Raw genomic sequence first — 18,893 nt, 5'->3', positions numbered from 1 at the left:
TTGTACTGTGTGCTTTCCCTTAATAAGACGTCTGGAAAACTCATCTCATATAATGTACAGGCATTTCAATACACATGCATTGGTCATTGGTTGTACACAGTCTGCAAATAAGTAAAAAACTTTCACAGCAATGAGACGAAAAAATATCTCTAAAGGCATCTAATAGTATTGCGCAGGCCGATGGTATATATTGATCAGCATTAATCATTTCCCATATTGCCAAAGCTGTGAAGGAAATGTATACAGCTTCGTTGGAATCGAGATGCATCTAATTTGAACTTATATACCAGGGTTGCCTTCCACGCCGTTTTTACGGCTTAAAGGGATGATTTCAACTTTGAAATTGTAAATTACCCGTATTTCAATAGTAACATAACAAAGATTCCAGCCCATCGTTTAAACATATGTCGCTTTGTTTCTTTTGTTAGAACCTGTGTGAAATGTGATGATTTTAATCAACGTCATCAACCCGTAAGTCAAGGACACACCATCAAAAACGATTCACTATAAGTTTCTTAAATTTTACAATGAGTATTGCATTTTTTATTAAATATGGGCAAACACCTACACAAATACATCAACACTGGCTACTGTTATGAAAAGACACAATCAAAGTGCCATTGATATAATTATGTGCGACCTGGAAAATAACTGGATATCATGCCTGGAGTATCGACTGTCTTCCCTACATCATTGATCTCACCTACATGATACCAGTTTCATTTGTAATTTAAATATCATTTCTCACATATTGCTTTGAGAACTGGTGTTGTAAGTTGTTTTGGAAATAGGTCTTGCGAATATGGGCCTGGATCGTCCCCTCACGCTGAGTTGCGATTCCTCACGTCTACTTTTTCTATAGCACATTAATGTGTTCTGTCGGCAAAATCAGAACGCCATGTCGGTCAGCTATTAGATAATATTGCGGAGGAATTTCGCACTGGTTTATCATTATGGATTGCTCAATGCGTCTCCTTATTTAATGTATCCAGTAAAATTGATATAATATTGCCAAGAAAAAGCGCACAAGGGTATAGTTTTGTCAGTGTTGTCTTTCATTACAACACTAGGGGGAAAATGTGTTCAGTTATCTGATAATGTTGCGTACCGGTACGCATTTGCGCTATACACCAGTATCAATATAATTAAAGATGTACAGCACCAACTCCAAGGGTAGATGAAGGAGTTCCATGGAAACTGTCAAGCGATATTTTGACTGAATTATACCTGATGACTAAGAAAAATTGAGCACATACATAAATGCCGAGAACCTATTCATTACTCTATAGCATATCCTTAGTAAAAAAAACAGCCTTATCTTTCATAATAGAGCAGGATTATACTAGAATGTTGACTATTCACCTGAAGCGAGTTTATAAATTTGCAGCTCAAAACAAATACATGTCATAAATAAGTAAGTGATTATAGTAAGTTCCCAAATCAGTATATATACCTTCGAAGGAAAGAATTCGAAAATATGCAACTTCAAATAAGTCTTTTTTCTCGGACAGAGTAAAAGCTTTTGTTGAATGACATGACTTTAAACTGCTTGTTGATTTTATAGCCGTATTAATATAGAATTTACCGTCCTCTCAAGGTGTACAATATTAAATCAGTACGTTTTCTACAGTGTATAAAAAAACACTTTTTTAAAAGCAGAAATCTTGTTATGATATCGTTGTTTAAAGCTGTAGTTCACACAGCATTTAAGCATAGATACATACTTAATTCCATTATATTTATAGTGCAAAACACGTCATCATGTAAGGCATGTCTCATGGTTGTTTACTCTCTGAAAATTCAAGACGGACGTTGCAAAAACAGTTCGATTCCAAGTTAATAAAGCTTTTCCTGCTATTGTTATAGAAAATTGGCAATCTGTCGCAGAATACCATGAACCAGTCTGGTGCACTGATCTCTCTCCTCTTCCTAGAATTTCTCACACTTCCAAGAATTTGGGTTAGTTTAATATCAACGACTAGGTGTGTGCCAAAGAGGTACCTCGGGTTCAGTGTAGGACCTACAGGATTCAATCACTATGTTCTGCTCTGGATGAAGCGTAAGTCGGAATTGCTTGTCCGGAAAATGTCGTAATCATTAGCATACAGAAAGCTGTGGTTGTTGACGACATTTCAAGTCGTCTGCTTGCGCTTTCACTCCTCTCTCATATCTGCTGTAGTCCATGGAGGAAGAAAACATACGCCTCATCTTTCAAATGGGTATGAGATCTTATTATCCGAAAACGATATTGGCCAGTAATGTCACATATGAATTGTTTTAAAATATCAAATAATAGCTTTCTATCACAGTCCGTAAATATTTTCTTCCTTCGCACTTGAACTGCGTAGATCCATTAAAGCTGCAACCACGCAGCAAAATAAAGCTGGTAGGCTCCTACCAGAATTCTCACCAAGAATTCTCAACTTGGTTTGGTTTACTCCTACCACCTCGTGTCATAGCAAGAAAATATTCAGGGGGTAGTAATATGATCCGTATAGGTAATTTACATTCCGATGAAATAGCTCTCATCGGTTACACCTTGCAGCCATGACCCAGATTAAACTCATGCACGCACCAGCAGGACGACAAGATGGCATGCGCTGTAGAGGTCAAGGGTCGTCCAGTATTTCAATATATGGAGGCGGGGTTACTGGGAGCCTGTCATTTACGCCTCTGCTTCCATTATATGGGGCAGTTGAAACGTTTCTGTCAATCGTCGGTTGAAATGCACGGTTCGATCTGGGCACGATGATGATTTTTTCTTGTCGTTGAAGTTGAAGAACGCTTCTTCTTAATCTACAAAGAATTGAAATGGAAAAAATAATAAAACAATCTTATTTACACCACCTAATCTTAAAGAATTCCTTTTTAAAATTCAGATAGACTATTTCGTTTTATCAAAACATTGTCAAATTACCGTCACAAATTGACGGAAGTTGCTTCTTGTGTCAGAATTATCTAATAATAGAGGGGTTGCCTTACCTGAGAATAATTTTCACGGAGAAAATCATGATCGCCACAAGTACCACACAGAGGCATGCCAACGAAATCACTGTTGAAACAGAAATTAAACAGTTACACATAATCTCGTCAACTCTGAACAATAGGCCTACCATTTCACATCTGCATGTAATATTGTGAAGGGTTAAACATCAATAAAATAAACAGTTTGAGCATCAAAGGGTGTGGAAAATCAGCTAAACAAACAATACACTGCGACACATGGTAAAGCCTTTCAGTTTTTTCGGTTCTTGGCATTTCTTTTATGTCAAGGGTCAAACAACAAATGGTTCTCAGATCTGAGGACTGAAGTACAAGTGAGATGTTGTCGGCCAACAACGTAATGCTACACCAATGGGGATACATCACTGAATGGAACTTCTGCTGACACTATATACACACAGTGATTCTATATAAATGGGGTAATGCATAAGTTAGAATATTTACCGAAAATATTACAGCAGCTCACAAGCACTGGTGAGCGTTTGAAATGAGCGAAGGGTTGAGCAATATGCCTATGCAGTGAGTCAAGATCAAATTTTGACCTCATTTGTAAACCAGTAGTTTACAGGATGCATTTTTGTCACTTGCCCAGTTTGTGATACCATAATTATGTCATGAAATATGGACTGGTGTGTCTATGCAAACCTTCAAAACCTTCAAGACAAATTTAATCACAAAATACCGCCGAATTTAGCATGTCAGTAGCTATTTAATGTACTTTATTGTATGATGTTTGCAATGTATTGAGTTTTTTCTTTTGTCTTACATATATAGCCTTGTCGCGCATGCACATCATCAGGATGGAGTTATCATCAAAATAAATCATAATTACCATCAAATTTTTAACTAACCTAAACTATTTATTACTTGTCTGTAGCCTTTTAGAGGATTATGGGTTTCACTGTGGCTTCTACATACTAGTATGGCAGATTATCACACAGATTTAAAACCAGATTTGTAGACATAAAAATTCAGTGCCGATTAGATAAGAGTAAAGGGTGGGTGTGTTTTTTATTATCATTATTCTTCAGTGCATTACTCATGTGAAGGAATGCGCTCCAGGAGAGTTCAGTCGGGCTCGGCGCCCACAGCACACCATAAATATTTGATACCCTGACACTATATACCGTGGTTTGGTCCTGGAGCCCATCCCGCAATACGTCAGGTTCGACGAAAGGCACCTCGTACGAGTCGGCAGCAACAGCAGCCCTTGTTTATTCTAGACATACTCACCTACAGGCAAGTTATCATAACGCTGCACCTCCACATCTGGCAAAGTTTCACTGCGGAGATCGGCTGGCCCTGTCGAAAGTCGAAAGTAAACAAAGGAAAGACAAATTAATTAGAATCTTCACGAACAGGAATAGTTCTATACGAATCTATGAAGTATTATACACAATATATACACAAACTATTGATGTCCGGTAAACTCTAGTGACTAGCATTAAGATCATTACATGACTGGACATAAATCATCCGTCAACTATAGGAGACTTCCGTGAGATACCGTAGTCAAGTTTTTATTTTTTTTTTGTTATTTTTTTAACGTCATACTCAAGAATTTGCTAATGCACAATATGAGACTGATGATATTTGACACAGCATTTAATGTCTCATAGATATATCTAATTGCTTTCAACCAAGTGTAAAAATATAATGTCCACCTCTCCTTGTAATTAAGAACAGTAACTATGAAACCAAATACAAATTTATTGTATTTGTATTTCCCTGATAGCCATGTTGTCAACATTGCTTTAGTTGAAATACGTTTTTCTGGCACAGGTGCATGAATAGTGAAGGGCTGGCGTTTGTGTGCTGTTTTAACTGCACAAATCAGAGACTCAAAATATGATATTATTTACTTTGAACATTTAGCAAAACAAAAAAGAGAGATTCGCATTGTGCGAGTATAATGCAAGTAGGATGTCAAGTGCCTCCTTTACAATATTCCTTTTAGACAGCATGATGAATGTTTTAAGATGTTTAAGGGTTGTGTCATCCTTTCTTTGCTATAGAAAAATTATGTGGCTTGTAAAAAATTTTCCTTGGCAGCACGTCGACAGCATTTAGACACTGCATACTTGGAGTGTTGACTCCCGGATTGCCGTGGCCACACGTCTACGATTTATTCAGTGTTGCTACACTGATACCTGTCTGACTTGTATTTGAGAGAAGTATTTCGGATTATCACTGTATCAACATATTAAGTCAGTTGTTTTTATCTGGCAGGAACTCGCACGTTTATTCCATGATAGAGTTTTATGAGAGAACTTACTACATTAAATCAGCTGAACCAAACTGAATGCAATAGACAATAGACCTGAGAAAACTGTTCAACTTACCTGGAATGTTGGTTATTTTACAGCCTCGGGCAGGGTTAGGTTCCAAGTCCAAGTCTCCTGGGTGAGCGTAGGACACCCCGGCACCAAGTCCATATGAGATTAGTCCAAACTTTATACGAGGATTAATATGTTGTATTTGATGTTTTCCAAGATCTTGCAGAAAGACTGACACTGAATAATTCGTGTTGGGGATTCCCGTCCACCTCCGCCCAGTCCCAAGAACTTTGCCGTCCATTAGAATCCCTGCCTTGTGAGCAGACTTCGTTATCACCATCACATAATGGGTCATAGGGCTCAGTATCCGCGAGACCTCTGTTTGTCTCTCCTCGTGTATACTCCAGGATACGCTAACTGAGGACACCCATTGTCCCGTGTGCGGCAAAACTGTCATGGCTGGATCGCCAGCCCTGTTATCCACTGAGTTTCCCTGGATAAACAGAGCCACAAGGCACGGATTGCTGCACTCTATTCTTGTAACATCCAGAGCTTTACTTTTAAACTCAAGGAATTCGCCTTCGTTGACCGCGCCATAACCGTGACCGTTTACCCGCAACTGTGTTGCGTTGCACGAAGACAACACCCGGAAAATTTCTCCGCTTTGTCTGGGAGTTATGGCACCAGACACAAACTCAGTACCCCATGTGGTAAGTGGGGGCATTTGTTCTACGATGTGATCACAGTCCCTAGAGAATCGTGGAACCGATACACAGTTACACCCGGAATACACGGCCACAGGAGTGTACGACGTCACGAGCAGCCCGGTGACGTCATAACTTTCCACCTGGACTACTTCCAGGCCATCCAGTTTGATTCGCAACGTTTCTCCATTCCTGTAATAGCGTTCCCTGTAGCGGAAAAATGCCTGTCTTGTGGAGGCGATGTTAACACTGTTCTTTCCTAGCAAAGAAGTGATTGTTAGTACACATCGTGGGATCACGTTTGACTGAGTATAAGAAATTGTCCTAAAGTGTGTAAAGTCCTGAGTAATAGGGAGGGCCAGAAAACTGTCAGCTGACGTCGCCAAGGCATTCATACCTTTTATTGTCACGCGTCGTGACGATCGGATGTGGACTGCCTTTTTGGAGTGAAATTCCTGTAGGGCTGTCCGCAGTCTATTCGGATAGGAGAACGTTTTGGGTTTGCCAGCGTAAATCGTGTATGTGTCCCGTAAATTCAGGTACGGCACTTCTATGAAAACGACGGTGTCCTGCTTTGCAGAGATTTCCAGTAAATTGAACCCTCCAAAACGTGCGCTCTCGTCTTGAGGCAGAAACACGGCCAGGTAATCAAATTCCCCTTTGCTCTCTACCACCACTGAAAATGTGAAAGGCAAACACATAAGAATCATCGCTGGTTGATGAACACCCATGATGGATCTTGGTTGAAGCTGTAGAACAAAAACTGCTTATAAAGCGTTGTTATACATCTAAGCATTAAAACCGGTTGCTGATCATCCAAGACGCATGCCTGATACGCCAGTGGAAAATGATAGCCAGCGGAGGCCTCTGTTTACTTTAGACTAAGAAAGGTGTGCCCTGAGCGATCGGATAAACTATCCAAACGTCGGACGCAGGGTATGTCTGTTTGAGTCAGACGCCAAATACTTTCCCTCAACATCAGCTGTATACAACCTAACCCCTGAACTATATAGGTGCGTGCTAATATGTGGATGCGCCTTTACAAATATTGGTACAATGTTTATTGCTCTGGTTTAATACATGTAGTTTTCAGTCGTTTCGTTATCCATTGACCTAATTAATGAGTAAACATGCAATCGATTCCATCAACCATGTGCTAAATGAATCAAATCGAGAGTCACTATACAGGATTTCATACCGGGTGTTAAAGAACTTTGGGATAAAATGGCAAAAACATTGATGTGATAATTTGACATCTCAAGCATCTTTATAGAATCCATACAAACTAAAATACAGTTACACATTTATTTAACCACACTACGTTAGTTCTGTCATTTCTGTCGCCAGATTCTTAATTACATACTTTTTCCTTTAATAACTATGGACAATAGGTAAACCAGTAAAGAAAGAGTTACATGTGCATTCAAAATTCTTCTTTTTCACAACTATACCAGCCTACTCAATACACCAAACAAATGGCAAACGTCGCATTCCTATGTGTTCAAACAAAATGATCATGGAGTTCTGTGAATCAGTCAGCCCGTAATTGTTGAGCATTTTGCACACGTACACGTGAACATTTTCGTGTTGACCTATTATACACGTCTACATAAAAGGTGAGTTATTAGCCAACGAGTTCACAGTTGAACAAACCATTATATCTGGAGGTCAGTACTTTCAGGGCAAATTAAGTTATTGCTCCTGACCTATATCATAATTTTCTACATATGCATATATAAAACGTACGAATTTTGTACAACAACAATCCGGGGAAAATAAAATAAAATGACTGTAATTAAATACTTAAATATACTCTTGTGTCGTTCAAAACTAAAACAAAAGAATGAAAAAAGATATAATAATGAATTAATGATTACCTTGACAGCTGAATATTAAAATCAGCAATAGATTCCAGAATTTATCGGGGAACTCAGATCGACTCAACACTGTATGTCGCCTTTGTTCCACGTGATCAGTTGACATCCATAACGCCATGGCTTCACAGACACATGTGTATGGATGAAATCGGTTCGATCTCACTGAACTGTGTTGTCAAACTCCCACGGGCTTCTCCGCTTCTCCTTTTCTTCAGAGATGTTGATACCTAGCGTACCTAGTCTTCTTCGTACCTAGCCTTCTTCATCCCTATAACCCACATTTATCGCACATGTGGTAGGATTTGTTTATTTCCGTTCCCACTAATACCGCCTATTACACACCGAGACCATGTATGGTTATCAGCTGAATTTGTCTACCCAGAGCTCAGCGTCTGTCCTGTGGGTGACCGAGTGGGCGACAGTTACGGCACACGGATCTCACTGGGCTTGCTAATGTCCGCCGCTAAAGTGTATACGGAACTTAGTGCGATGAGAACTACACTTTCTCAACATACCGCATACGACTCTGGTATCTAACGGGCTTTGTGGTATATGTCGGATGAAAAGTATTCAGGAATGTATGGTATATATTTCAAATGTAGGTGATATGAAAATTGTCGTATTTACATTGTATTCCTGAGAACAGCGAGATCTTAACTGCAAAGCCAAGCATTTACTATTGATGTAGCAATGCGTGAATGGTAATTGTTCCTCATGCTCATGTTTTAAGTGTCCTGAATCCTGAAATCACTTTGTAATTGATGTATAGTGTTGCATACCGTGTTAGGGCTCAGTGACCCACTCCATTCGTGTATGGCAATACATGTATGTATGAAGGTCGACGGCTCGGTCTTCCAGCAGCAGCGAGGAAGAGGCCCCCACTACAGGAAAACAACTGACTCAACTGTTTTAATGCATACAACTTGACCTGTGCCTTCTCACTGAATCAATAGCGATAGTGTGACAGTGGGATAGCCGGGATAAACGTTAACAATAGGCAGTTGTTGAGAGACAATAATGTGGTGTTAAACACGAGTGAGACCAACTTGAGATATCATTCTATGATGGCTTATAGGGTAGACACCCAGGTTACGCTTTGACAGGAGCGTATCTGCGGAAAATATGGAATATGGTTAGATAGACTTATCTGAAAAAGTACAAGTCAAGTTCGTTAATTAAGAAATTATTTAATTTTATTTTAATTCATTAATTTTTAAATAATTCTTTTAATCAGTTATGACACTACATGAAAAATTTTAACTGCAACTTCCTACTTTGTGTCAGTGATTGGTCTATGATTGGGACCATTCGTTTTTGCGCTTGTTTGATTTCCGTTCTACTACATTAACACAGCAAGATTACAGAGTCTCGCTTTACCCATGGCGGCTTTCAAACACGAGAGTATTTAGTTTTATCTTGCTGAATCACATCTTACAGCTGGCGTTGGAAACTTAAATGTAATAATAATGTGTCAGTAGGCAGACAGAGTTAATCTCAAGCTATCAAAAAATGGCGATCAGTTTAAATCATGTTACACGATTTGAATGCTGATTTCACTCATTCGACTAGAACATTCCTCCCGTCTTTCCAACATCACTGAAAACCGTCGACTGCATCACTTTGTATGGTTCTGTTCTGATTTCGTACTCTGTATACTTTCTTACTTTATTGGTGGGTTTTATTAATCGTCGTCTTTGGAACTGGCGGATGCAATTCACCATATCAGTACAAATTCTCATGTGACACCCAGACAAGTTCTGAGTTATCCTACCGTGCGATAGGCACTTGATGATCTTCAGGGAAAAACGTCATTGTTCCTGAGGACAAAACGCCTAATAATATAATATTTGTCGTCAAAAATTATTAGGTTCTTGAAGAGGAGCTTAATATCACTAGATCAACTGCCGCAACCTAAACATCTTCTATAACGACGTAATCGGTGGAGTAATTAGTGAAAAACATCAGTCCTTTCTCGAACAGAGGAGTATATTCGTATCATCACACCGATATACCACAACTTTACTGGATTACTGGAATACATAAATCCCCCTACAATCCTCGCTTTGTTGCGGGGTCGAGAAGCTGTACCACCAAACTTGTGTCTACTCCGATAACGAAAGCACTACAAGAAGTCATCTTGGAAAAAATACTGTCGTGTAATTGCAAAAAAAATCTGGCGTCAACTGTATGTGGATACTTAAAAAACCCAAACGTTTCACTGAAGAACTAAACGCTCAAATACACGTGCTCTCAAAGTACATTTATGTATACCACTTTTCCACACACAAATTTAAAAGATAGAAGTTCATCACGAATTGTGTCGGTGTTGAATAAAACTGGTCCCCGCTACATTAACGTCAAAGGAAACAAAGCCTTCTGCAGTTCCACGACACATGAAAGTCTTACCATTCATGGGATGCTCCGTTGTTTGTCGAGTTGCTTGAATTTCTCAATTATAACATCTTTGTGAAATTCTGAGAAATCATATATCAGCAGTGTATAGGTAACCCGATGGATACAGAAGAAATTGTGCTCCCCTTTTGACTGACCTATACCTGTTCTCAGATGAATAATTATGCAGAAAATATATGCATGTATATTAAAGAGTAATCCTCACCAGGACCGATAATTCTTACGCTCCAAACAGATGATCCGATAGAGTTAAACACTAGAAAATATATAAAAAAAATGTGAAAGATATATATCCACCTTGGCTGGATTTAAGCTCCCATATGGTATATCTTATCTTGGCCTTTATTTGTACAAAACAGTGTTCTCTAAAGACGATTTCACGAAAAGAGGGACATAGGCTAAATTTTGACATTATAAATTGTCCTTTACTTGCAGTATACCGAAGGGTCCTGTATATGCCGTGTACATATATTGCCTTGTAACATTTGTTAGATCTTGTGTGTTCTCTGAAGATTTCAATCAACGTTATAAGTTATTACTGGAAAAAATAGTGCGTCAAGGTTATTCCATCAAATGCCTTCACTCTAAGTTTCATAAGTTTTACAATGAAAATAATTCTTTTATAATTAAATATTGATGGAACGTTCAGAATGGATGACACTGTGCTTCATGATTGTATCTCATTGCGCTCAACCCAGCGGGTTAGGCGCTGTATATTCAACGTGATAAGACAGACACGGAATTATGTACAGAGAAGCAGTCAATTGACAGTGTTCACTGATGAAGAAAAACAAACACAAAGTATGTTCTAGTCGGCTGAGTGAAATCAGCATTCAAAGCGTGTATCACGCTGGTATATAAGCTGTTGATAATACAATATGTATTTCAGATGCGCTTTTATTGAAATTGTCCATACATCCAAAGTGGCGATCTAATTCAGCATGATGAATACACACTCACTAGACCCTAGTTAAGCGGAATTAGACAGAACCATGAAGCAGAATGCCAGAGATTCTGGACGCTCTATCCATATTTACTTACAAGAGAATTATACTCATTTGTAAAGCTTATGAAACTTAGACTGAAGATGTTAGATATAAATAACTTTGACATACATGTTTGTGCAGTAATAACTTGTGACGTTGATTGTCACATAACACACGGGATCTAACCATACCTTTCCCAAAAGGTCATGTAGACCTCTTGTTAACAATTTTGACCATGGTTGCTTATGTCTTTGATCCAGATATAAATATGGTCTTAAAATGTAAAGGGTTTTGTGCATTTTGGGTGTCCAGTATAGCATAATTTATCTGTACCTATTTTTTAATGAAAGACATCCAACATCTGCGAGACACATTCTACGCCTTTGCTATTATAGTTAGTTAGGGAAATGCACATTAAAAGTGCACATTAAAATTAATAACCAGAGGTAAATTTGTTAGCAATTACAGTCGTTAATGCTTCCTGGCCAATGTGTCTTGAATGGAATTATGGCATGTCACCACTACAACTCTACAGTGCAAGGGGGATAACCGCCTTTATTGACCACACCACGAATTCTTTTCTCTTTTTAAATAAAAATTCACACCATTTGGCAATTTTTTGCAAATGATATTATCAAAATGTTGATAACAGCTACAAATTGTTCTTTCTCCTTTATGCCGTGGCGCTGTGCGGATCTTATCATTTGGTAGCATTAAACGAAACCCCGATTAAGAATTATAATAAATCCCTACCTGATCTTTTCTACGGTTACATGTGATCATAACAATTATCACCCGTCGTGGTTGCTCTGAGTTTATTGTGCGTTATTCTCTAAGCATGATGTAGTCCTTCAGTCTGGTCCATTTGCATTGATTTTATCTTACTGTTTATTAAATGTGATTACAACAAAGCATTTTAAATCAACGCGTCGAAACAGACATTCGTATACCAGGCGTCAGCCAATAAGGATGTTCCAGGTCAATAATCGCAAGCCTTAGGCCAATCCACAAAAAGACGTATCACACAAATCAACAGTTTTCAATGGCCATGTAAGATGCAAGGTACGTTCAAGACGACACGGTGAAATCAGTATTCAAATCGTGTACCATGCTAGAATATTAGGTGTCAATAACAAACTGTGTATCTCAGTTGCGCTTTGATTACAACTGTTGATATAGCCAACGTGGCAGTCTAATTCATCACAATGAATATACATCCCCTTGCTCCGAGTTGAGCGGAATTCTGACCGTTCTGTACATATTTACTTATGTAACAAGAGAATCAAAATCTTTTCGGTTAAGGTCTGTAACGCTCGTCATTATCGAACTATATCTAATACCGCTTAACCTGGGACTAGAGGCCATAAAGGCAGCCATGCTCATTACATTTGGATGATACCTTGTTTAATTGCCATGCTCATTACATTTGCATGATACCTTGTTTAATTGTTATTTGACCTGGAAATCATTCATGGACTACGAATTTGAACTTTGATATGGAATTCATGCCTGGAATATCAACTGTCTGTCCGGCATCATTGAAAACTGATGACCGCTTCTCTCTTTTGGGTTACCGGCTTTATTTCCTATTTGTACAATTTCTTACATACCTTTGTCTTTGGGAACTAGTGTTAAACGTTGTTTTGGAAATGGATCTTGCGATTATCGACTTGGAATGCCCTTTACGCACTACGAATGATATACGAATGTCGGACATGACGCTTATATTTATACTCATTGTCAACCTTAAGAAACTCCGAGTGAAAGCGTCTCATGGAATAACCTTGACACACTAGTTTTTGCAGTAACAAATTGTGCAGTTAACTAAAATAGTCACACAAGATGCAGGCTCTAACAAATGCTACGAAGAGAGATATGTACACGCCATGTGCAGGACCCTTTGGTATATTGCTGTCCAAGTGAGGAAATTTACAATATCAAAATTGAAACTATCCCTCTTGTCGTAAAGTCTGGGAGAAAGGAAACCGTTTTGTCCTTTGTACAAACGTAGACACAGATAAGATCTACCATCTGGAGGGTCGAAGGTGGGTAAAAATCATTCACAGCTTTTGCGATATATGGATTGCTTAAAGCTAGCAGATCAATAATAATGAGTAATTCTACGGCAATTCCACAACACCACTGATTTATTGTGTTAATTTTGATTAATCCTTCGTAGACAGGTGTAAGTTACCACTATTTCAACATTAACATAAATAAGTAGAATAGAACCTTTCCAACACAGTCAGAAATTGTGTAACTACGATAACAACATATAGTGTTAACAACACATTGTTGAGGGCTGTGCCCCCGCTACCGAGGCGCTTAGCGTGTCAGCGCCGTCAGTGGCGGCTAAATACACGCTCCATTGTTGCAGACTCTGAATGTATAGGAGACTTTTCCGTTTGTCAGGGTCAGTAAGTTATGTAATCTGACCTAGAAAAGCATTTTTTTTCACTAGTATCTAACATGTTTGATAAAGGCGAATTTCGGATCGGAAAATGTCGCCTGTGAATTACGCTGTCACCGGAACTCAAGGCGGAGTATTAGAAATTCACAAAATACGCCTGTATGAGCAGTATAAATACGTCTAATGTGTCCCTGGCTTGAGAAAAACTACTTGAAATGAATTTTATTTGGAGCAAATATCTACGAGTAAAATATACATATAAATATACATCGATGTGAAGGCCTCTCATCCGGAAGTTTCGACTCATGTTGTTACGTGTCACCGAGGAAAGACAATTTTGGCAGTGAGTGTGGTTGATTTTAAGTATGCAGTATACTTCGTCAAACAAAACGTTCATTTCTTGGTGGATTTAGAGGTTCCCCTCGCATTATTATGAAGACTGTAAACAATCAGTTAAAGGGCTTTTCATGCATGTATGTGTGAGGTACCGTTAGGACACATAAGCCAATTTGTGATGGTGCATCATCATTATAAAGTTTGATAACCTTGGCATCATGGCGGTCGCAATGTTGTAGTCAGTGAGCGCCGTGTTAAGGTTAAACATGCGCAATTCATGTTGTTGGTTCCAAGATTTGCTTGCGAACTGAGGAGTGAAGGAGCACTGCAGGGGAGAAACAATGGACAAGGCGCGGAATCAACTGTTGCGACTTGTTTCTCCTACTTAATGCTGTTTGTAGTAACGTAACAACGGTACTCTGTGTAGGTTACTACTTGAGCATGCACTGGATGTGTAAGATTATGGACAGTGATTCTATGATTAAATGTGCAAGAAAGCCAATCAAGCTTACATATATCTGGTGAAGTCTGATAGTAGAATACACAATTTCTGTCACACTGACATATCAAGACCTCGAGGTATCCAAAATGTTCGTAATCAGAATGCCACAAGTTAGGCCCACCGGTTAACCTTAGTACAAGCTTTGTTCTTTGCTGTTCATATTTGTGCCTAAGAGAATTGACGAATCCACTTTTTCTCACACTGGCAACATTTGGTGTAATTGAAAAGAAGGCAAAGAACGAAACTGTCAGAAAATAATTTCACATTGATGAGAAACGAATGGGCTCTTTATGCATAATATTCTTATGTTAAACAAAGCATTGACGTCACAATAAAAGTTTAAATTCGTCTGAAAGGAAATGGTTGTATGATCTTCCAGTATAGCTCATTGGGATATTCTATTCTGTAGGCGGCGGTATCCCCTAAATCTATCACGAAATGGCGCTCCAGTCCCACATATTCAGTCACATTTCGACATATAGTAAACACAAAATCCGCCATGGTCTCATGAGTCCTGTTCTCCCTCCCCCTTGACATGAACGACAACAGCTCAGAGACTGATTTCACAAATCTGTCCCAACTTTTCGACAAATTCTGTGTTCAACACGGTTGTTTCGATTTTTTTTCAGATTTCCTTTTCAGTACCGGTAGAGATGTAAAGCGCAAGAGCAACATTCTGTCGAAATAAGGTCGACTTAATGTACAGCTTATATGGTTTAATCATTGTTGAACATGAAATATGTGATCGACTGGAGTAGAAGGTGCAAAAGTGCTGCCAATCGTCTTGGTTCTACATCAGCATCCAATGCTGTTATCCGAATATATGTGAACATAGCGACACATGCGACAATGTGTGAACAGCGTAAAATACTTATGAATACACAACATAGTAACTACGAAGATCTACGTTTGTTCATGTTGTGTCGCAAATAGAAATTGATAAGCTCAACCGGAGAGTGATACAATGATAAATAACACAGATAAGGTAACATTGCCTCATCAAAAAAAAAAAATCGTTTTAATGCCTTTTGCTTCCATCATCCGTGCCGTGTCCATTTTCGTTCCTAATAATTGGCTTCCGATCCGGAAGTTTTTAAATAAAGAATCCCGCTGTAAAATATCGAATGTAACAAATTGGTTTTATATCCCGGATATGTAAAAAAACAGACAAAACTATATGTTATATAGCTGCATGAATTTTTGGTCTGTTGTCCAAGTCACCGAATCTTGTGATAAAACTGGTGAAGACAACATATTATCCACCTGCGCACATATAGCTCGAGATCACATTCTCAGTATATGGCAACGAGTCTAACCTCACAAGAAAATGGCGGCCGATATCAACTTCTTTTAGCAAATCACTTTTCATTACTTGTAGAAACAAAAAAGATTGATAGACAATTACACCAGATTTTGCATTGGTCAACTTATCGTTCCCAGCAAAAAGCATTTAATTAGAACTAACAGATAATCCCGTTTCCTTAAGGCCGGACGCGCAGTGTTTAGACAACAGATGGTGAAGCGGTATCTTAGCAACGTAACTCTCTCGGGACTCCAACGATAATAGGCGAGAGTTCGTATTTCGACTGAAAATGAGAATTAATACCGGAGTTTGACGTGTATCGAGTTTAACACAGCAATAAACACACACCAGCTTTGTCACAGGAAGGAAATGAATTTCTGAAGAACGGAAATTGTTGACTCGCACGTAAAATAGGGCTGTTGGCAGAGCCGCTTATTGATCGTTGTTGCAGAAGTCGCTTATTGTGTTCGTGGAAAGCCATGTTTAACGCGCAAGGCACGAACGATAAGACTGCATCCACTCTGTATAGTTTCGTAGTCTGGATACCTGATACTTGACTTCGCAGTCTTTTAATAACCTGTCACTCGAAGACCTGACATTTACGTATAGATATTGTATAATACAATACATACATCCATGAAAACAGCATTGCCAGCATCGAAAACATTTACAACAAGCTATTGTGAAAAATACAATCAGCTTAGAGATATAGAAAGAAATTAAAGACAATTCTTTTCTATATAGTTGATGTATGTTTTCAACTATTATTATCCACCATGTTAATGGTGGAAGACACACAGATCATATTTAAGGAAAATACAGAAATATAGGTTGTCAGCTAACATGGCTCAAATTATAACAGCAAACATGTATTCGCTTGCCATTCATCAACGACACATTAAGGCTGATCGCTCAGCGCATGTCATCAATCGAAAATTCAAATTTTTGAAACGAATACTGTATTATACCGAAATGTATAAATGTATGAAACAATATCAGAGCATGATATGCGTAAAAATTCTCTTTTTTCCCACGAAAAGGATCTACGTACTTGAGAGCGCTGCGTCGTACCCACGACGTACAACGGTCATTAGAGAAGCCACAAGGACAAACGTAGAAGATAATACATGATTTGATTGATGTTTTACGCCGTACTCAAGAATATTTCACTTACACAGCGACGGTCAGCATTATGGTAGGAGGAAACGGGGAAACCACATTCGCAGGCTGCTGACAAATCTTTTCACGTACAACCGGAGAGGAAGCCACATGAACTGGACTGGAACCAACAACGAAAATGTAGATATGAGCTCATACCGAACATCCCAATCCCATTATAAATGTAGTTCTTCCGTTACCATTGTCAACTGTAGTCAGCCCATCGGCTTTCCACTACATGGATTCACATGTGCATGTGATCATAGAAAAAAGAAACGATTCTTGTCATTTTGGTTGAAAACAATACGTTATTCCATGGGCTTTCGACTGCATGGGTTTGCATGTACATGTAACCATGGAAAACAGAAACGTTTCTCGCCAGTTTGGTTGAAAACAATATATTGTTGCATCGGCATTCTACTGATGATCGTATATAATAAAGCAAATCTCATTACAGATCTATAGTCAAACATGAACTATGCAGGCCATCGGATGTCACTGTCAGAACTTGGGCTTAATACCTTCGTCAGTTAATGATAATTGATGAAACAATGAGATTGCTTTGTTTGCGAAAGTATTTAATTTAACAATTAAGAGCAATTATTGAAGTGAGTCCCACATTAGCATGTGACATTTGGACGACACCACAGATTCGTGACACGTGGTCGCATAAAATAGCAACTGGAAAAAAACAGACACACATTTATGATGTCGATGACAAAGGCCAGACATGCATAACCAAGAAGTAACATCCAACATCTATCCAGTTGTCGACCATCTTTTGGGCAATATTTTAATTTCCAAAGCATTTATTAGTTAACAAACTCTTGAAGAAGAGCTGGGTGCTATGGTGAGTAATGTGATATTGTATATAAAAATAGTAGTGTATATATATATATATATATATATATATATATATATATATATATATATATATATATATATATATATATATATATATATATATATATATATATATATATATATAAAATAGTAGTGTTACTCCACTTCCGCGCATTAAATGAGACAACTAAGAATATCAGTTGCATTAGGTGCATTTTCTAGACTTAAGAATCTTACTGTTTCGAACGAGGCTAAAATCGTAGTCAGTGCGCACTTAACTTCATATAACTTTCGACCCTTTGACATACTTATTTACAAATACTCTCTGTTTTCCTTTCACTGTGATAGAACGCCCATGGCCTCTCTTGCGCACATCGTCTTTAACCGGCAAATAGGTTTATCAGTGGAGTAAAAAGAGCAGACCCTCATCTTGTACAAAACAGATACAGATGTATATACTGTTACAGCCGATCAAGCGATAGCTTTCATCTACATCACGGTGCGTCATTGGTCAAGGACCGGAAAGGCAACTTGCAACAGAATCCATTGGCTCGCTCGGCGAAAGACGGTCGCATGCTCAACAGTAATAATCAACCATATATATATATATATATATATATATATATATATATATATATATATATATATATATATATATATATATATATATATATATATATATATATATATATATATATATATATATATATATATATATATATATATATATTGTGATTAGCTAATGGTTGATTATTACTGTTGAGCATGCGACCGTCTTTCGCCGAGCGAGCCAATGGATTCTGTTGCAAGTTGCCTTTCCGGTCCTTGACCAATGACGCACCGTGATGTAGATGAAAGCTATCGCTTGATCGGCTGTAACAGTATATACATCTGTGTCTGTTTTGTACAAGATGAGGGTCTGCTCTTTTTACTCCACTGATAAACCTATTTGCCGGTTAAAGACGATGTGCGCAAGAGAGGCCATGGGCGTTCTATCACAGTGAAAGGAAAACAGAGAGTATTTGTAAATAAGTATGTCAAAGGGTCGAAAGTTATATGAAGTTAAGTGCGCACTGACTACGA

The 18,893-nt window shown here is 38.3% G+C and overlaps 1 protein-coding gene across 1 annotated transcript; it reads right to left on the bottom strand.

The window, feature by feature from the left end:
- Nucleotides 1-694: 694 nt before the first annotated feature.
- Nucleotides 695-8,329, bottom strand: LOC135470215 (IgGFc-binding protein-like). Its single transcript, XM_064749026.1, has 5 exons — nt 7,861-8,329; nt 5,346-6,659; nt 4,237-4,305; nt 2,983-3,052; nt 695-2,796 (listed from the first exon to the last, which is right to left on the bottom strand). The coding sequence occupies exons 1-5, from the start codon at nt 7,976-7,978 to the stop codon at nt 2,610-2,612; spliced, it is 1,758 nt and encodes a 585-aa protein (XP_064605096.1). The 5' UTR covers nt 7,979-8,329; the 3' UTR covers nt 695-2,609.
- Between the last annotated feature and the right edge of the window lie 10,564 nt (nt 8,330-18,893).

Source organism: Liolophura sinensis, chromosome 7 (assembly GCF_032854445.1).
Source record: "Liolophura sinensis isolate JHLJ2023 chromosome 7, CUHK_Ljap_v2, whole genome shotgun sequence".
Lineage (NCBI taxonomy): Eukaryota > Metazoa > Mollusca > Polyplacophora > Chitonida > Chitonidae > Liolophura > Liolophura sinensis.
The sequence above is the reverse complement of the archived record's forward strand: the minus strand, read 5'-3'. Positions and strand labels throughout refer to the sequence as shown.